Here is a 21,808-nt window from a genome sequence, read left to right as displayed (position 1 = left end):
ATGGCACATGGTTTATGAATTGATACGCAAAACAATGCCGGATGCAAAACTTTGAATTCTTCAATTTAAATTACTATACAAAATTCTTGCAACCAATAGAATGTTATATATATGGGGGATACAATCTTCCCAGCTCTGCAGATTCTGCTGTCAGGAGGCAGATCATTAGATAATTTATTTTGGTATTGTCCATATGTAGCTCGTTTTTGGTCACAGGTCCAGGAATGGCTGAAGAATTGCAACATTAGCCTAGAACTAACGCTGCAGATACAGTGGGGCAAAAAAAGTATTTAGTCAGCCACCAATTGTGCAAGTTCTCCCACTTAAAAAGATGAGAGAGGCCTGTAATTTTCATCATAGATAAAAAATCCAGAAAATCACATTGTAGGATTTTTTATGAATTTATTTGCAAATTATGGTGGAAAATAAGTAATAATTGCTCCCACAGTTGATTTCTTCAAACCAAGCTGCTTACCTATTGCAGATTCAGTCTTCCCAGCCTGGTGCAGGTCTACAATTTTGTTTCTGGTGTCCTTTGACAGCTCTTTGGTCTTGGCCATAGTGGAGTTTGGAGTGTGACTGTTTGAGGTTCTGGACAGGTGTCTTTTATACTGATAACAAGTGCCATTAATACAGGTAACGAGTGGAGGACAGATGAGCCTCTTAAAGAAGAAGTTACAGGTCTGTGAGAGCTAGAAATCTTGCTTGTTTGTAGGTGACCAAATACTTATTTTCCACCATAATTTGCAAATAAATTCATTAAAAATCCTACAATGTGATTTTCTGGATTTTTTTCTCTCATTTTGTCTGTCATAGTTGAAGTGTACCTATGATGAAAATTACAGGCCTCTCTCATCTTTTTAAGTGGGAGAACATGCACAATTGGTGGCTGACTAAATATTTTTTTGCCCCACTGTAGCAATACTGGGTGATTTGAAAAGCCATAGTCAATCAATCAATAATATAATAATTATTTTAGCAAAAATGTTTATTTTTAATTTACAATCCGTAGAAGCTATGAGAATAGAAATGTTCAATTTGTTTGTGAAGCATCACAGCACATTTGAAAAATATATGGCAAATAGAAACCCAAAATGGATAATGTTGAGAGATAGTTGGGAGGGGTTGAATGGAGCTGAAGGGTGGGACTAATAACAAGATAACTAATGTAAAACATACGGGGTCTGTAAAATGTATATAGGTTCAGGAATTTGGTGAAATAGCACAGTTACAAATAGAAATCAAACTGGAAGGACATCAGAAATACAGGAAGGACTAAAAACAAACAAAATGTAACTATTGTAAAGTAGACTGTGTCTGTAAAATGTGTATAAGATGTATAAATTGAAGGTAAAAGCCAAAGTGTTTTATTAGTTTACTCCAATTGCGGGATCGGTGGTAGGGTTTGCGGGGGAAAATAATAAAGGTATATTCTTTAAAAAAGTATGTATGCCTATATAGGTATGTGTATGTATATATGTGTATATGTATGCATTTGTATATGGATATATATATTTACCCCAAAAATATATGCGGGATTGGAAATTATGCAGACAATTACATTGATAGAACCAATATTCTTTCCGCAATATTAAGCTGATCCACCCCTAAAATTGTTTTATTTTAAATGAACTAAGGGTTAAGGCATACGCTATACAGGCTATGATGTTCAGCAGCCATTATTGTGTTCACACTTCCTTGTCTTTTCCTGCAACTTGTAATGATCAATAGTCTTTGTTTAGAATATACAGTGGGGCAAAAAAGTATTTAGTCAGCCACCAATTGTGCAAGTTCTCCCACTTAAAAAGATGAGAGGCCTGTAATTTTCATCATAGGTACACTTCAACTATGACAGACAAAATGAGAAAAAAAAGTCCTTCTTGGCCATAGTGGAGTTTGTAGTGTGACTGTTTGAGGTTGTGGACAGGTGTCTTTTATACTGATAACAAGTTCAAACAGGTGCCATTAATACAGGTAACGAGTGGAGGACAGAGGAGCCTCTTACAGATCTGTGAGAGCCAGAAATCTTGCTTGTTTGTAGGTGACCAAATACTTATTTTCCACCATAATTTGCAAATAAATTCATTAAAAATCCTACAATGTGATTTTCAGGATTTTTTTTCTCATTTTATTTGTCATAGTTGAAGTGTACCTATGATGAAAATTACAGGCCTCTCATCTTTTTAAGTGGGAGAACTTGCACAATTGGTGGCTGACTAAATACTTTTTTGCCCCACTGTACATGGTTAGTATATTTTGGATGGTTACATAACTCTGTGTCACTTTGTGTTTCATTGCATATACCACTAGCATAGTGTGCATACTGTCCCGTGCACAGAACATGCTATTGGGTACATACTGTACAGTGCAGCATTACACCTGTGATATGAAGTGCTTGTATGTTGGCTTATGTGTTTGATGAGTTGAATAGCTTTGAAACCATTTTCTCAAGAGGTTTCATTAGGCTCTGGAGTGATGGTGCCAGGAACTGTGCAAGGCTGGTGACTGTCTTTTATGGCCTGCATTCTGGTGTAATGTCTGTATTGTGTTAGGAAGGTCCATTAGAGGGAGCTGTATAAACTGGAGGTGCCTGTAAAATACAACTTTGCTTGACTCAATACACACATTCGTGGTGGAAAAGGCCCCTCCTGCCTTTAGATCAGGGTTACAATGTTAGACATGACATTGCCACTTCTATTGCATCTCTATTAAACCTACGTCTCTGGAAGAAAAGCCCTCCTCAGCAGATATCTAGAACTTCTGAATCTGTGTTTGTTGGAAGTACCCAGTACTACATATTATCTTAGGATATGCAAACCTTCCCCTGTTTTATGTTCATAGATGCAGCATTTATTACAACATAGAGCATAGAGACTAACATTTTCATTTTCCCAAAAAAGTCTGTGCTGTCGGTCAGTGGTATGGACCACTGGGTTAATTAATATCACTAAAGGATGTGATTTATAGACAGCAGGAAGTGCAGCCTGGTTCTGTTGCTCTCTAAGCAAATTAGTGGAAGACAGAAAGACTAGAGCCCAGCGGTTTTATTGAATTACATCTGACATGCTCTACAGAGAGTATAATTCACGGGATACTTAAATGCTCGAGCAAAGTACAACAGGAACAAATTAGTTTGTTTTGTACTTGTTCTATAACAGGACTGTTGGAAGAAAATTGGATTTCAGAGGCAATTAAGGGAAATATTTTGGACGATTACCAACAAGACCATTTGACTCAGGTTATGGCCTTAATTAAGATGAAGATTTATTTAATTAAATGAAAATGTCCATTATTTCTCTTGCATAGTATAATATAGCAGTTTTGTCTTAACTGTTTTCATAGAACTTGAAATGAATGAAAGTCATTTTTTGTTTAAGGCATGTCTTATTTTCATTCTCATTTGCTTGTACTGTAACCTCCCCATGCAGAGTAAAATGCTTCCCATCACTGTCATCTAGCAATGCTCAGACTTGAGACTTGAGGTTAAAGACTTGAGGTTTGAAAACATTTGAACTGGTTCACCCACAAGATGGTTGGGAAATAACCAGAGGCCATGCAACATGCAACCAAGCCTGTCAGTGGTGGCCTATAGGGAAATCTCATAAATGAACCATGCAAAATCACCTCTCACATACGGCCACACCACATTCATTATCCCAGAGTTGAACCTGAGCTCCTCAGAAAAGTGTGAGAGGAAGAGAGGGAAGGAGAGAGAGCGAAATGGAAAAGGTGAAAGGAGGCCTATCCGCTTGATGTCAGGAACTTGGGAGATGATCACTTGCTTTTGTACCTACTGTTCTGAGATGAGGATGAGAGAGAGAGAGGGAAGTAGGTGGGGGCTGCCTGTTTGTCCTCAGTAGGGGAGGGGTAGGCTCATGTGGTGCACCTGCCTGCCTGGAGAGAGAAACACTGGGTGTTCTTGCTTGTCCTTAGAGTGAGCTTTTCTTTTGACAGCTCTAAAAAATAAAACATCTCTTAGACCGTTTTGCTGGCCATTTCATGTCTTCTAGATAAGACAAAAGGAGGGGGGAATGGCTAGAAGCACTGTAGAAGTCCTGCAGCTCTCTGTTTGTTGTGACTCAGGCAGGGCTGGGTAGCTTCTGTCCCAGGTTCATATCACTAAGAATGTCTTGCGTTCACTGCCATGGAATGTTAAGTCTCAGCATTATTTTCCTCATCTGAAACGCTTAAACCTGCAGGATGACAGCAAAATCATATGCCCCCCAGGCCTCCCGAGTGGCGCAATGGTCTAAGGCACTGCATCGCAGTGCTAGCTGTGCCACTAGAGATTCAGGGTTCAAGTCTCGGCTCTGTCGCAGCTGGCCGCGACCGGGAGGCCCATGGGACGGTGCACAATTGGCCCAGCGTCATCTGCGTTAGGGAGGGTTTGGCCAGCAGGGATATCCTTGTCTCATCGCTCACTAGCGACTCCTGTGGCGGGCCGGGCACAGTGCATGCTGACACAGTCGCCAGGTGTGCAGTGTTTCCTCCGACACATTGGTGCGGCTGGCTTCTGGGTTGGATGGGCATTGTGTCAAGAAGCAGTGCGGCTTTGTTGGGTTGTGTTTCGGAGGGCGCATGGCTCTCGACCTTCGCCTCTCCCGAGCCAGTACGGGAGTTGCAGCAATGAGACAAGACTGTAACTACTACCAATTGGGGTGAAAAATAAAATACTTTTTTTTTTATCATATACCTCTCATTTTTTCACTATCAGATGCACAGAAGGCATGGTCCTTGAAAAAGGTTGAATGTTGAAATATATTAGGTTTATGACATGTCTTGTGCAACAGATGTAGGATAGTTGAGTGTGATTATCAAGGCGATAGTGTTTCTGAAAACAGAGAGTTTGGTTTAAACTTTGAGCCTGTAAGTGAGTGATTATGGACTTACTTTAAAGGTGTCAGCATGCTTCCCAGCCAAAACAGTTTGATAGAGTTTGTGCATATATTATGATGTCATTCTGTGACGTTTTTGTTTGTTTTGGACTTCGGTGATGGTTTTTTTCAGGTGTTCGGGAACACAGAATTTTTTCTGAAGGCAATCCGAGGTTCGGAGTCCAAGTCTATGCCCCTTTGCTGGTCATTGGTCAACTGTAGCGATTCTTCAATAAATTCTTTGTTGTCATTCAAGGAGAGATGACTCGTTTTAATTGAAAAATACTGCACATCTTAGATGTAAAATTGCGCGACTAAGATCTCTTCGGCAAAAACGTCAAAATGAATGACAGATTTCTGGCGTTATCTTAAATTAATTCTGACAATTTTGAGGAAGCATATACTGGCTACGGTGTCTAAAAATGGACAAACAGTACTATTGCTGTTTTCAAGGGAGTATGCGAGCTCACTCGTTCGGCACTGAAGCATGCTGACGGCTTAAACGGCAAGCCTCTGAAAGGTGATATCACTAACTGAGTTTTTCTTCTTTGATGTTTCCTGTGGTGAGAACAATGGTGGCGTTGTTGCTATTTGGAAACAACACTCTGTTTCTAAGGAAAAGCTTGAAACAGTGACTGCACAGCACTAATTTGATGCACAACAGGCCATTTAGTGTATACACAAGATGGAAACTGTGCTGGAGTTTCTCCTGACAACGCTGTCAGCAAGTATGACAACTTTATTGGCATAATCTGCTCCCTTTGCTTTCGCTCTCCTGCTTTTATTACATTTTTACAACTCTATGTACTATTTTGGGAATAGTTTTGTTCCATGTAGTATTTTATTTGTCTGTCAGGAATGACTTACTTACTGTAGGACACCATGGTGAAGCTAAGAGTGATCATTCGGTGCATAAGTTATTGTTTCACTGGAATTGACTTGTAGGCTATTCAATCACAGTCAGAGATCAACAATTGTTGTTACAGCTGGTTGGAGAAATAGATGACAGACTACTGGAGTCTGGTTCAAGACTACAGACAAAGTGGTTGATCCTAGAGCAGTGTTGGGGAACGGTACTTTTAAAAGTAACTTGTTGTGTTACAATGTTACTTGCAATAAAAGTAACTTGTTATGATACACCGTTACTTACTATGGAAAGTAACTAGTTACATTACTTTTGCGTTACCAAAAACAGAAAACCCTCTGAAGAGGCCTTGCACGTGTTGGTCATTCATTCTTATGCCCAATTGACTATCTTTGAATGGCTTGCATATCCTACCGTCAACAGCCTAATCTATAACTCTGGGCTATACCAGCTCAAGTAATAAAGACAGACGCCATATCTCCTTTACAATACTTAAAATCAATAATATAAAACCATTTTGGCAGTAAAGGGAGAGCTCAAATACAAGGACAAGAGGCTACTGTTTTACACACATACGAACTGGCCAGAGAGATTCTATGTAAAGCTATATAATCACATTGTGTAATTGTAGTGCCCTTTCCTTTTATTGTGAAGACAGAGCTGGAGAAATGTAATTTCTTATCAACTGAGCCTAATTTGATCACCTAGCTACGCTGTTTGCTTTATTACCAGACAATGAATGGGTCAATCGCCTGAACCCGATGATCCTGTGTTTGCGTGTGAATCCTGCAAGTAGCATCAGTCAAGATTTGAGGGGTAACATCTGTCCTTTTCTTCTACCAATTTAAAATAATGTGAATACTTCCACGATAAAGGCTATTGTCTCTGCCATCTTGCTAGCTATCTAGCTACCAGCTGCCATGCCAGCTACATGCTGCAACATTCATGCAGATGCAGGAAGAGTGCGAACCATGGCGAATGTAGGATAGGGGGAGTGATTTTAATTTGTTCCAACAAAGAAAAAGGGAAATAATATTGCCAAAGGACCTCGTTATTATTTAAAGGGATAGTTCACCCGAATTACAAAATGCCATATTGGTTTCTTTACCCTGTAAGCAGTCTATGGACTATGACGGCAATCCATGCTTTGGTTTAGTTTCCCTGGCACTGTTTCCACATGCTAACGTTTTGTGGCACAAATCCTATTCAAGTCATGGGACTGATATTATAATTTTCCGGGCACGTTGAAATCATCTATACGTGCTGTAATTTCTAAACCGTTTACCCGATATAGATAAATACCCTCAAATTAAAGCTGACAGTCTGCACTTTAACCCCAAATTCATTATATAATTCCTAATTCAAAGTGCTGGAGTACAGAGCCAAAACAACAAAAAATCTGTCAGTCCCAATACTTTTGGAGCTCACTGTAGCTGTGTCTCTATTTGCCTTCAACCAACAGGCAATGTTGGCCTTACTGCCAACCTCCCAGACAACCAGGGTTTTTCCTAGGTCTCAGGAAGAAGCAATATGTTTTGTTCCCAGCTTGACAACCCTAAAGCAAACACTCCAGACTTTCCTCTCTTTATCCAGACAAAGTGACCTGATTTGTCCTGTGTTATGACAGGAACAATGTGCAGTACTTTATTGCTGTGCCTTGCCTAGGAGAAACATAGTCATTTACTGAGAGAAAAACCTTACAAGCCAGTAATGTGAAACATATAGCTTATGGAATACAAAAACCACTAAAACTGATGTGTTTGAATGTGCATTTTAATTCCTACTTAGGTTTGAGTGGTATGGTGGTATGTTCAGGAAGCAGGGTCTCATTGTCAGTATTCACAGTGATGTACATGTATATACTAGGGATGCACGATATATCGGTAAGCATATTGGAATCGGCCGATATTAGCTAAAAATGTCAACATCGTCATTGGCCCGATGTCTAGTTTAATGCTGATGTGCAAAACCGATGTCAAATCAGACGTGCATACCTATATAACGTAGATAGATGACTTAAGGACAAAAAATATAGAGCTACACATGCAACACATTCCTAACCTAGCTCACAATGTCTGCTGTGTGGATTGAGCAGTCAACAAGTAGAGCAGTCATTTGAAAGAGTAAGAACATTTCAGCGAGACAACTCAAAGACGAATGCCAAGATAATGGGATTCATTGCCCTTGACAATCAACCGTTCTCTGTCGTGGATGATGTTGGCTTTTGCCGACTGGTCGAGCACCGGTAAACACTTCCGCTATTTTTCATGCTGCCCTACCGGAGTTACACAGCATCCATGAACTACTTGATATGGGCGTCACTGCTATTAGCTTCATGACTGGTATTTGGACCAGCGATGTCAGCCCCATGAGCATTATGATTCTGACAGCACAGTGGGTCCACGAGGATGTCCTACTGAGGAAAGCTGTATTGTATGCTCAAGAATGTGCTGGTTCTCATACCGCTGCTGACATTTCAATGGCATTTGAGAACATGTTTGAAACTTGGGAAATGAACACTCCTGGCTCCATTCGAACAATTGACTCGAGAAATAAGGTCAACTGTGTCTGCAGCAGACGTGATACCCTGTCAATGCATTGAAACACCTGCTCAACAAAAATGCCAACACAGACCATCAGGTTAACGTGGAAAACTCTACTAGAGGCTGTGAACAAGGGATTCGATGGCATTCTCTCTGAACCTCTACTTTGTCGACACCATGCTCAATGCTAGGTACAAGGACCGCTACTTCAATGCAGACAAGAAACAGGGTTTATGTGAAATGTTACAGACATGGCTGGACAAGATGGAAACGGACACAGTGACAGTGCACACTGAGGAAGAGAGGCCACAGACAGACAGAGCTGAAACTTCACTGCTTGACATGCACGATGAAATCCTGGTGAGACTGAATAAATGAACAACGAAACAGTAAGTGAAAGAAATATGTGTGTGTGTGTGTGTGTGTTTCAACTATTTAACTGTACTCGAATGCTTAAAACGCCGCTAAAATGTTAAATATCGGTTATCGGTGTCGTTTTCTTTTTGGCAAGGAAAATATCGGATATCAGTATCGGCCAAAAATGATTTGGTGAATGGTGAAACTGACTCATTTTTTCCATACATGCTTTTTTCCATACATGCTCATTAATTGGCTGCTCGAGGTGTATGCATAACATCTGTCATGCTGACTGGAGCTGGGTTCCCATCGGTGCTAGGGCTGACCCGGAGCCAGCACCACAAATGTCAGGCGGGTGCTCCACTCAGTCGTGCTCCTGCTCCCTTCCCTTCCTCTCTCCGCCCCTCGCTTTAATGGAGCACAACTGCAAAGGGAGCTGGGATAGCAAGGAATGCTACTGCTTTTGTGTATCTCTAAATCATCACAATTAGTCAACCAGCTAGGGCGTAATATCACACCTCTGCTTAAGTGTTCTCTGCACTTTCTAGAAAGGGAAGTGGGATACCTAGTCAGTTGCACAACTGAATAGATTCAACCGAAATAGCACTGTTTCGTAATCATTTTGTTTGTCCTTTGTTCGCACATTTTAAAGTAAAGTGAAATTCCAGTAAACTCATTGCTGGATTAAAACATGACTATTTTAGGGTTTAAACCCATAATGCACCCATAATGCATAATCTGACTACCATGCACTAGTGGGAAAAGGGAAACACTCGGCAAACATACTTTATCTTGTGCAGGCCTGATGAAAAAGAGAGACTGACATTTACAGTATCTGTGTTTTTTTGGCTGTGAATGGACTTGGGTGAAGTCCATTGGGTGTTGGGTGAAGTGCTGCCTGTCGAACCCCCTCCCAATGTCTGTCTGCCCATCAGGCGTTTCAAACAGCACCTGCCAAAGCTCAGTGTTACGCTAAGTGTCATTTTATTTCAGTAATAACATGGCAATGGGCTCTGAGCCTCCACAGCACAGCACTGGCCTGAGCTTCAGCTAGAGGCTCTGGGGAGTGTCAGTTGGTCCAGGAGCTGCTTACTGCTTTAACCCACGTTATCCATAATATCCAATGCCTGTCTCACTAACACATTAAAATGTGATGTTTTGTTTCCACTTTCAATCAATCAGTTTACATTAAATGAGACAATGTGTCGAAAGATAAAAGGAGATTAGGTGACCAAATAAAGCCTCCCAGGTCTTCATAAGCGCTGGCTCTTTGTCCACCTCTGTCTGTCTGACTCTGTGTGCCAGGCTCTCATCCACCCTCTGACAGATAACACTTTAATGAGGATGTGTGGTCCCACAGTCCTGCTTCAGCTGGTCACACTATTAGATCTGGGAAGTTTGTAGATTTTGACTGTTTTATAGTAGGTCTCTTTTATATAAATTTTTTTTTTTTTTTTTTTTTTTTTTCGATATGCACAGTATGTAGAGCAAGTATAATTTCTCTCATTATTGTTTGGCATCAGTGGGTTGATGATTGTCCAAATCTGTCTGGTTGGGATCAGAGGTGATACACATGTTTAAGTGCAGTTCAATACAGTTTCCTTGACTGTGGCTCATTTTTTTTTTTTGCGTAATTATTTACATAGCATGCTTAAATACAACATTTGTCCTTACAATAAATAGTCCCTTGATTACGGCCCACTGCATTATAAAGCTTGCCCCATACTGCCCTCTGGAAAAAGCCATTGATTAGTGAACATGGTTCACCACCTTGTGGTTGAGTTTAGAATTGTTACATTTCATCCATGAGATAGTTAACATGTTGTCTACTGTACTACTATAAAGCCTTATCTCTCTATTTGTCTCCATGTCATTCCAGGGATCGTCTTTTCTACTTTGGTGTTTGGGCCTGCCTGTGGTTTCCTTCTGGGGTCCCTCTGCACCAAGTTCTATGTGGACTTCCTCTTTATCGACACCAGTGAGTTACTGGGAAATACAACCTCACATCACTCCCAACACTGTTCTATGGAAAAGCAATTAAGAAGTCCATTAACCTAGCAACACATAATTAGAGCTAAGTACTTTGTTATTCAAGGTAAGCCAAAATAATGTTAATTTGGTTTATTAACATTATATAATTATAATTGAATTATGAGCCTATAATCTAATTGTTAAATTAACACTCTCCCTCTAGAATCTAACATTGGAATTCCTCGGTAGTTGAATATAAGTCAAGAGGCAAATATTTTCCTCTCAATATTTAGTCTGATTAGTGTTTGTCTGCACAGGTAAACTGGACATCACTTCTGATGACCCTCGGTGGATCGGAGCCTGGTGGGGAGGCTTCCTCCTGTGTGGTGCCTTGCTCTTTTTCTCATCCCTCTTCATGTTTGGCTTCCCCCAAACCCTGTCAGACCGAGAGAAGGACAAGGACGGTGGAGGGGAAAGTGAACAGGCCATGCTCCCCTCTACCTCTCTGCCCCTGGACTATAATGAGATGCCCAAGTCAAGCAACGGGGTCGTACACAATAACCATGAGCCTGTCAACGGCCCCACCTGCTTTCAGCAGCTCAGAGGTGAGTTTTTTTTTCTTTTTTCTGTCCATTTATATTGCATTTAGTATTTGTTCTGTTAAATTAACACTTGTTATGTATTGTATATGGTGTAGCACAGCACTTGTTCTCCATCTGTATCCCACCATGATTTATTAGAGTACCTCACAATCAAATGCTGACCGTATTACCTCCCAAGAGTATATTCCCCCTCAAGCCGATACCATGACGATCCTCAAGGAACAAACTGGAAACAACATATCCTGAGGCCGCATTTATTGTTGCTGAGGATTTTAACAAAGCAAATTTGAGGAAAATGTTACTGAAGTTCTATCAACACATTGTCTGAAGTACTCGCGCATCAAAAACTCGACCATTGTGACTCCCCCTTCCGGGATGGCTACAAGGCCCGCCCCCACACTCCCTTCGGCAAATCAGATCACGACTCCATCCTACTCGTCCCTTCCTATAGGCAGAAACTCAAACAGGAAGTACCCATGCTAAGGTCTATTCAACATTGGTCTGACCAATCGGAATCCATTCTTCAAGATTGTTTTGATCATGCGGACTGGGATATGTTCCAGGTATCCTCTGAGAATAACACTGACGTATACACGGACACAGTGACTGAGTTCATCAGGAAGTGTATGGGGACATTGTTCCCTCTGTGACTATTAAAAACCTACCCAAACCAGAAACAGTGGATAGATGGCAGCATTCAAGGACTGTGGGCTCTAGCTCTCTGTGGCCGACGTGAGTTAGGCATTTAAGCATGTTAACCCTCGCAAGTCTGCGGCCCCGACATCATCCCTAAACTCCTCCTCAGAGCTTTCGCAGACCAGCTGGCTGGAGTGTTTACGTACATATTCAATCTCTCTCTTGTAGACTTCAGGAAACAGCAGAGGGAGCACGCCTCTATCCACATCGACGGGACCACAGTGGAGAAGGTGAAAAGCTTCAAGTTCCTTGGAGTACACATCACTGACAATTTGAAATGGTCCACCCACACAGACAGTGTGGTGAAGAAGGCACAACAGCGCCTCTTCAACCTCAGCAGGCTGAAAAAATTTGGCTTGGCCCCTAAGACCCTCACAAACTTTTACAGATGCACAATTAAAAGCATCCTGTCAGGCTGTATCACCACCTGATATGGCAACTGCACCGCCCGCAACCGCAGGGCTCTCCAGAGGGTGGTGCGGTATGCCCAACGCATCACCGGGAGCATTCTGCCTGCGTTCCAGGACACTTACAGCACCCAATGTCACAGGAAGGCCAAAAATATCATCAAGGACATCAACCACCCGAGCCACGGCCTGTTCACCCCGCTATCATCCAGAAGGTGAGGTCAGTGCAGGTGCACCAAAGCTGGGACTGAGAGACTGAAAAACAGCTTCTATCTCAAGGCTGTCTGACTGTTAAATAGCCATCACTAGCCAGCTACCACCCAGTTACTCAACACTGCACCTTAGAGGCTGCTGCCCTATGTACATAGAAATGGAATCACTGGTCACTTTAATAATGTTTACATACTGCTTTACTAATTTCATATGTATATGCTGTATTTTACTGTATTTTAGTCAATGCCATTCCGACATTGCTCATCCTAATATATATATATTTGTTAATTCAGTGACATGCTTACTTACGGACCCTTCCCAACAATGCAGAGAGAAAATGTTTGAAAAAATACACAATAAGTAAGGACAACTTGTCCATATACACTGGTTACCAGTACCGAGTTGATTTGTAGGGCTATGAGGTAATTGAGGTAGGTACAGTTGAAGTCGGAAATTTACATACACTTTGGTTGGAGTCATTAAAGCTCATTTTTCAACCACTCCACAAATTTCTTGTTAATTAACAAACTATAGTTTTGGCAAGTCGGTTAGGACATCTACTTTGTGCATGACACAAGTCATTTTTCCAACAATTGTTTATAGACAGATTATTTCACTTATAATTCACTGTATCACAATTCCAGTGGGTCAGAAGTTTACATACACTAAGTTGAAAAACTGCGTTGAAATGTATTTCAAATCAAATGTATTTATAAAGCCCTTCTTACATCAGCTGATGTCACAAAGTGCTGTACAGAAACCCAGCCTAGACACAAGTAATTTTTCCAACAATTGTTTACAGACAGATTATTTCACTTATAATTCACTGTCAGCCTAAAACCCCAAACAATGCAGGTGTAAAAGCACAGTGGCTAGGAAAAACTCCCTAGAAAGGCCAGAACCTAGGAAGAAACCTAGAGAGGAACCAGGCTGTGAGGGGTGGCCAGTCCTCTTCTGGCTGTGCCGGGTGGAGATTATAACAACATGGCCACAATGTTCAAATGTTCATAGATGACCAGCAGGGTCAAATAATAATAATCACAGTGGTTGTCGAGGGTGCAACAGGTCAGCACCTCAGGAGTAAATGTCAGTTGGCTTTTCATAGCCGATCATTCAGAGTATCTCTACCACTCCTGCTGTCTCTAGAGAGTTGAAAACAGCAGGTCTGGGACAAGCTAGCACATCCGGTGAACAGGTCAGGGTTCCATAGCCGCAGGCAGAACAGTTGAAACTGGAGCAGCAGCACGGCCAGGTGGACTGGGGACAACAAGGAGTCATCAGGCCAGGTAGTCCTGAGGCATGGTCCTAGGGTTCAGGTCCTCCGAAAGAGAGAGAGAGAAAGAGAGAAGTAGAGAGAGCATACTTAAATTTGCACAGGACTCCAGATAAGACAGGATAAATACTCCAGATATAACAGACTGACCCTAGCCCCCCGACACATAAACTACTGCAGCATAAATACTGGAGGCTGAGACAGGAGGGGTCGGGAGACACTGTGGCCCCGTCCGACGATACCTCCGGACAGGGCCAAACAGGCAGGACATAACCCCCCCCCACTTTGCCAAAGCACAGCCCCCACACCACTAGAGGGATATCTTCAACCACCAACTTTTTTGCTGCGAATTTTCCTGCACCTCAGGAAATGCAAACTTGTAGTATATTCAAGATTTTTAAAGGCTTCTAAGGTTAGTAATTTCCACTTAAAAATGTCAGACTTGATTTGCCCTAACGAAAAATGTATCTACCCTCGCAACTTTTTTAAATACATTATTATCCACATAATAATTCACATTTCCCATTGCTGTAGGATTACTTTATTTCATGAAAATGTTCTTTCTCAAAACTGCGATTTGAAAAACACAGTTCCAGATTCTGTTTTGTAAAGTCTGGACTGTTGAGTCTGATAAGTCATCTGGGGGTAGTGTACGATATATGTTGTCTGTTATGAGAAAAGAAAGCAAGGGACTTAAATCCTCTGCTTCTACTGAAATGATGTAGCTTTTTACTACATACAAATTACAAAATGTTTTCAGATTTTTATATGAACCTTTCACCAGTTTAGTGTAACTGGCAGATTTTTTATTTATAGCGAGAGAGAGATGTCTGTGTCCATGTGACGCTTTTATATTAAGGATCTTCTCTTTTCAGTGATCCCTAAAGTGACCAAGCACCTCCTGTCCAACCCAGTGTATACCTGCATCACGCTGGCTGCCTGTATGGAGATTGGTGTAGTGGCTGGCTTCGCTGCCTTCCTGGGGAAGTACCTGGAGCAGCAGTTTAACCTCACAACCTCTTCAGCCAATCAACTACTAGGTGAGTGGCATGCACATGCACGACACACACACATTCTCTCTCACATACACACACATACATACAGCCCCAGACCCCCTGGTGCCACACAGTAGACAGAGAGCAGTACAATGAGAAGCATCAGTGCAGTATATGAGAAGGAGATTAGCTTAACCTGGTGGTATTAACTCTCCAGGTATGACGGCCATCCCCTGTGCTTGTCTGGGCATATTCCTGGGGGGGCTGCTGGTCAAGAAGCTGAACCTCTCTGCCCTGGGGGCCATTCGCATGGCCATGCTGGTCAACCTGATCTCCACCGCCTGCTACGTCTCCTTCCTCTTCCTTGGTTGTGACACAGGACCTGTCGCTGGGGTGACCATCCCCTATGGCAACGAGTAAGAACAGCCTGTACATACACTGGTTTAGCATATGTAATAGCAGTGCTCCTGTTGGGGGCAGGGTGGTTGATGAAAGTGGGAACAAAGCCACACTCTGACTACGGAAACATTTGTCAGAATATAAGTTTTACTAAATCTGTTTCCACCCATTTTTTATTTTTATATTTGTATTTTTTAAAATAACAATTATAGGATAATAGCTTGTAGGGGAATGTGGGGTAAGTTGAACTATTCAGCATCATTCTGTCAAGGAAAATATAGTATTCTTTCTAACAAAGATATCTACATACACTACCGTTCAAAAGTTTGTGGTCACTTAGAAATGTTCTTGTTTTTGAAAGATAAGCAAATGTTTTGTCCATTTTAAAATAACATCAAATTGATCATAAATACAGTGTAGACACTGTTAATGTTGTAAATGACTATTGAAACGACAGATTTTTTAAAATGGAATATCTACATAGGTGTACAGAGGCCCATTATCAGCAACACTCGCCCCCTCATCTGACCATAATTCCATCCTCCTGATTCCTGCTTACAGGCATAAACTAAAGCAGGAAGCACCAGTGACTCAGTCAATAAAGAAGTGGTCAGATGATGCAGATGCTAAACAACAGGACTGTTTTGCTTGCACAGACTGGAATATGTTCCGGGATTCCTCCGATGGCATTGAGGAGTACACCACATCAGTCATTGGCTTCATCAATAAGTGCATCGATGACATTGTCCCCACAGTGACTGTACGTACATACCCCAACCAGAAACCATGGATTACAGGCAACATCCACACTGAGCTAAAGGCTAGAGCTGCCACTTTCAAGGAGCGGGACTCTAACCCAGACGCTTATAAGAAATCCCGCTACGACCTCAGACGAACCATCAAACAGGCAAGTGCCAATACAGGACTAAGATTGAATCGTACTACACCGGCTCCGACGCTCGTCGGATGTGGCAGGGCCTGCAAACAATTACTGACTACAAAGGGAAGCACAGCCGAGAGCTGCCCAGAGACATGAGCCTACCAGACGAGCTAAACTACGTCTATACTCACTTCGAGGCAAGCAACACTGAAACATGCATGAGAGCATCAGCTGTTCCGGACGACTGTGTGATCACTCTCTCTGCAGCCGATGTGAGTAAGACCTTTAACCAGGCCAACATTCACAAGGCCGCAGGGCCAGACATATTACCAGGACGTGTGCTCTGGGCATGCGCTGACCAACTGGCAGGTGTCTTCACTGACATTTTCAACATGTCCCTGATTGAGTCTGTAATGCCAACATGTTTCAAGCAGACCACCATAGTCCCTGTGTCCAAGAACACTAAGGCAACCTGCCTAAATGACTACAGACCGGTAGCACTCACATTGGTAACCATAAAGTGTTTTGAAAGGCTGGTCATGGCTCACTTTAACACCATTATCCCAGAAACCCTAGACCCACTTCAATTTGTATTCCCGCTCAAACAGATCAACCGATGATGCAATCTCTATTGCACTCCACACTGCCCTTTCCTACCTGGACAAAAGGAACACCTACGTGAGAATGCTGTTCATTGACTACAGCTCAGCATTCAACACCATAGTGCCCACAAAGCTCCTCACTAAGCTAAGGACCCTGGTACTAAACACCTCCCTCTGCAACTGGATCCTGGATTTCCTGACGGGCCCCCCCAGGTGGTAGGGGTAGGAAACAACACATCTGCCACGCTGATCCTCAACACTGGAGCCCCTTAGGGGTGCATGCTCAGTCCCCTTCTGTACTCCCTATTCACCCACGTCTGCATGGCCAGACACGACTCCAACTGCATCATTAAGTTTGCAGATGACACAACAGTGGTAGGCCTGATCACTGACAACGATGAGACAGAATATAGAGAGGAAGTCAGAAACCTGGCCGGGTGGTGCCAGAATAGCAACCTATCCCTCAACGTAATCAAGACAAAGGAGATGATTGTTGACTACAGGAAAAGGAGGACTGAAAAATTGTCAAAGACTCCAGCCACCCCAGTCATAGACTGTTCTCTCTGCTACCGCATGGCAAGCGGGTCCGGAGCGCCAAGTCTAGGCGCTATGTGATGGTCTGGGGGTGCTTTGGTGGTGGTAAAGTGGAAGATTTGTACAGGGTAAAAGGGGACTTGAAGAAGGAAGGCTATCACTCCATTTTGCAACGCCATGCCATACCCTGTGGACGGCGCTTAATTGGAGCCAATTTCCTCTTGCAACAGGACAATGACCCAATGCACAGCTCCAAACTATGCAAGAACTATTTAGGGATGAAGCAGTCAGCTGGTATTCTGTCTATAATGGAGTGGCCAGCACAGTCACCGGATCTCAACCCTATTGAGATGCTGTGGGAGCAGCTAGACCATATGGTACGTAAGAAATGCCCATCAAGCCAATCCAACTTGTGGGAGGTGCTTCAGGAAGGGGTGAAATCTCTTCAGATTACCTCAACAAATTGACAACTAGAATGCCAAAGGTCTGCAAGGCTGTAATTGCTGCAAATGGAGGATTCTTTGATGAAAGCAAAGTTTGAAGGACACAATTATTACTTCAATTAAAAATCATTATTTATAACCTTGTCAATGTCTTGACTATATTTCCTATTCATTTTGCAACTCATTTCATAATGCCTTGCATTACGCCTGGGACACTTCAATTTGCTCAACTTGCCAACTGCTCAACCATTGGCTCAACTTAGCTCATGGCCTTTGGCTCAATTTACCCAAAGGCAAGCATTTTGACTATATTAGACAACACAGCTACAAGGATGCACTTTCATGCTAGGTTTAGGACCTCATATTGAAGCTTATAGAGACCCCAACTGATTTATAGAACAATCTAACACAAAAAATGTATTTGACTTTGTGAAAATCTGTTTTTTGGACTTAACTTGCTTACCAATCTTTCCTTGTAGTTTCTTTCTTCACAAACTCCATGAAATTATGACCCCTTTTTTAAATATTTGGTCAAATGATTCATTTGTCTATGATTTCCTAGAAACAGGGATGGCTCAACGTCCCATTTGGCTCAACTTACCCTACACTCACCAACTGGAAATGTGCTTTGCACTGTTTAACTTGTTTATTTAGGGACATAGTAGCATTCCTATATGTACACAGTATAGTCTGAACAGCTGTTTGTATCTCTCTCGCTTCCTCTCTCTTTCTTTCTCTCCCTCTCTCTCCAGGACACTGCAGGTGGGCGAGAAACCAGAGGTCCCCTGCATGAGTAACTGTAACTGCTACACCTCCTCAGTCAGCCCGGTGTGCGGCTCCAACGGAGTCACCTACCTGTCCTCCTGCTTTGCAGGCTGCACTACAACAGTGAGCACAGGCATCTACCCCCCTCTGGCTCAGGTCATTACCCTGGAAGCCTTCCACCCACACCTCTCTGCTTCCCATTATGTCCTGTGATAGATAGAGGCATTCACCACAGCCCAAATGCTAGATCATTAAAGAACAGAGCAGCCATCCTAGAAATAGAATCCCTGGGAATGGACACAATGTTCTGTCTTATGAGCAACTGTGGACCAGTAGAGTATGTTGTCTCCAATGCTCCCATGTACCATACAGATGCCCTGATGTTATGTTACTCTTAATTAAACCAAAGTGACTTCCATCATGGCCTTCATGCACATCAAACTGTGACAAATCCTTAGCTTTTCAATGGCAATGTTGCGTCTAGAGATCCTACAACTAGATGGTCTTCATCGTTACAACTTACTCTGTATTTAGATGCTTCGCCCCATGCTGTGAACCGAAGCAGGCTGTGGATGAATGTTCTTTATCACACTCCTCTCACTTTTATGAACCATAGGTATTTTCTCTGTGTTACTGTGTGTAGTCAGAGCAGTGACCTTTCTACATATGAAATCTCTGGATTGTTATTATCACTGCACAAACAGAGTCACCACCATTCGCCATTTTACATTTCCCCAACAACCTACATATAGAAAGATGGAAGAGATGTGAGAATGCCGTGTTGTATCTGTGTTCATCTGGCTTGTTGTCACATAAAGTAATACTAATGCAGATATACCTATTCTCTTGTCTTCAGAATTTGACAGGGTGTACATGTATATCAAATGACAGTGAAATGGCCACAGCTGTCCCAGGGAAGTGTCCCAGTCCAGGCTGCCAGGAGGCCTTCCTCACCTTCCTCTGTGTCATCTGTGCCTGCTGTATGATCGGCTCCATGGCTCAGACACCCTCCGTCATCATCCTCATCAGGTAACACCACTGGAAATCACCTTAACACCATGCCATAACATGGCCAGTAGAACCCAGTCAAAATGTAGAGAGGGTGTACTTTACTCAGACATCTTTCTCTTTCCTGTGTGTAACAAATACTGTTTCTCCTTCTCTTCCTAGGACTGTGAGCCCTGAGCTGAAATCATATGCTCTTGGAGTTTTGTTTCTCTTGCTGCGACTACTTGGTTAGTTATAGTACTGTTACACTTACATCTGAACTAGTCAGGTTGCACTGTTACATTACTTTGTTTATAAATCAAACATACTGGGGTTTCAGATGCTACAGTTTGTCGACCAGTACTGGTGTAATGTTAAGGCTAAAGTATTGATTTCTTCACTTGTAGAGATGAAAAGCTTGTGTTGCTGATGTAATCCTCTCCTCACCTGTTTTGTAGGATTCATCCCCCCTCCTCTGATCTTTGGTGCTGGGATTGACTCAACTTGCCTTTTCTGGAGTACAGAGTGTGGGGATAAGGGAGCCTGCCTGCTGTACGACAATATCGCCTACAGACATCTGTACGTGAGCCTGGCCATCGGTCTTAAGGTCACCGCCTTCATTCTGTACACCACCACCTGGTACTGTTTACGCAAGAACTATAAGAAATACATAAAAAATCATGAGGGCTATACGACACCAACCGAACTGTTCCCCTCCAGTCTCACAATGGACAACATGAAGGATGGGAGTCAGATCCCAAACAAGACAACGTTTATATACAACCTAGAGGACCATGAGTTGTGCGAAAACATGGAGTCGGTTTTATAGTTTCTGAACCATCCAAAGGACTATCTGCTACATTCATTATTAAATAAGTTCATAAATGACGATCATCCTCCTTTGTATTTTTTTTTTATTCAACATTAGAATGTTTTCTATCTGAAGTCCTATACGGGCCCTAGAAGACTGTTGCTGCTCTCTTCTCCTTGGTAACCTTTGATAGAGGCCATTTTGTTTGTAGAGGTGTTATCAGCAAGGGTATAGTCCAGTACCAGTGAACTCTGTTGTGATTGTTAGTAGAAGACAACTACTGTCTGGCTCTGTCCTGCTCCTAGGTGATTAGATGGTCAATATTATGCTACTGTTATAGGCGCCATACTTCTACTCGCTCGAGTATAACATGGATCCAGTCACTGAAAATGACGGGACCTGTTTGGTCAGTTTCACTATGGGTTACATTTCGTTCCCTTCCACCATGGAACCAAGACATAAGTATAAATGATAGGACGTTTCTCCACGTTGCCAAGAATATATCAATAAAGAGATGTTGTGTCATTATGTGTTGCATAATATACGTTTTATTTTGATGAAACAAACAGAGAGCTTTCTCATGTACTATATAGTGGAGAAAGTAGAGCGCTTATATAGGACAATGTTCTAACGTTACTGTATGCATTCAGTGTCAGAATGAAGTTCAGTGGTAGTAGCTGAAATGGTGTTAATGTCAGCATACACTGTACAAAAACAGTACTCTTACTGGAACACAGACACTGTTTCTGACTATAAACATAGAATTGAGTTTGTCTTTCTATGGGTTCAAATGTTATATTATTCATATACATTTCTATCATTGTGAAAGAGATAAATCTGTCTTTTTGCACAGTCCTTTCTGAATGTTGTAAAAGTGTCTTTGCCTTTCTATTTACATGTTTTATTTGCTTAGTTTATTTAACCCTAATATGTCTTAATATGAGGGACTATCCAGATAAGAAGTATTATTTATGTTTTGAGGGGGGCTTTTGCACCATAGTAGAAAAGCAAAGAATGGAAAATCAACAAGTCTTTCTGTGTGTGTTATTATGACATCTCTTCAAGCTAAACAATGAAGATTGAAGTTTATATATTTGTACTGTATATGTGAGGTTCAGAATGTTGTATTAGAATGAACTAAACTGAGATGATAATATAGGAATTTGATTTAATTATATAAAAAAAGATTTAGTTGTGATATGCATCACACAAAATGGGAGCCAATGTCATAACAAGAGAGGAATAAGAAACAAAGTTCAAAGCCAACTACACCAGTGCTTTGCGTAGGGCAGAGCAGAACTGCTTGTTACTTCAGAGCATGCAGAATCTGCATGTGAATTCACACAAAAGGTACTGGGAGTAATTTATATGCAATGGCTGATAATCCTACAAGGTAATAGGCAGTCTTATTTTGTTATCCCTTGACATCATTTTTTGAAGACCCTCAAGGCCTGATGGCACACCTAACTTCTTTTACAGTTTCTCTACAGCAAAACTTTTAGCATTGTCCCTTTTCTTACACTTTTTTGTATGGCAGGATATAATTTATTTTACTCTGGAAATAAAATTATTTTTCAGATAATAATCCAGA

General features: G+C 41.9%; 1 protein-coding gene across 2 annotated transcripts in view; it reads left to right on the top strand.

Annotated features, from left to right (window-relative positions):
• The window catches only part of LOC139371932 (solute carrier organic anion transporter family member 3A1-like), a 67,116-nt gene extending 45,308 nt beyond the window's left edge, over positions 1-21,808 (top strand). The window contains exons 3-10 of one of the 2 annotated variants that reach the window (XM_071111971.1): positions 10,519-10,617; positions 10,928-11,215; positions 14,677-14,841; positions 15,014-15,212; positions 18,407-18,542; positions 19,276-19,448; positions 19,590-19,654; positions 19,865-21,808. In XM_071111971.1, the coding sequence (XP_070968072.1) occupies positions 10,519-10,617; positions 10,928-11,215; positions 14,677-14,841; positions 15,014-15,212; positions 18,407-18,542; positions 19,276-19,448; positions 19,590-19,654; positions 19,865-20,235 (1,496 nt within the window). In that variant the 3' untranslated portion in view covers positions 20,236-21,808. Of the gene's footprint in view, positions 1-10,518; positions 10,618-10,927; positions 11,216-14,676; positions 14,842-15,013; positions 15,213-18,406; positions 18,576-19,275; positions 19,449-19,589; positions 19,655-19,864 lie in introns of both variants that reach the window. The other variant, XM_071111970.1, reaches the window with a different exon arrangement.

The sequence above is a fragment of the Oncorhynchus clarkii genome, chromosome 2 (assembly GCF_045791955.1).
Source record: "Oncorhynchus clarkii lewisi isolate Uvic-CL-2024 chromosome 2, UVic_Ocla_1.0, whole genome shotgun sequence".
Classification (NCBI taxonomy): domain Eukaryota; kingdom Metazoa; phylum Chordata; class Actinopteri; order Salmoniformes; family Salmonidae; genus Oncorhynchus; species Oncorhynchus clarkii.
This window is presented reverse-complemented; position numbering and strand designations above follow the sequence as displayed.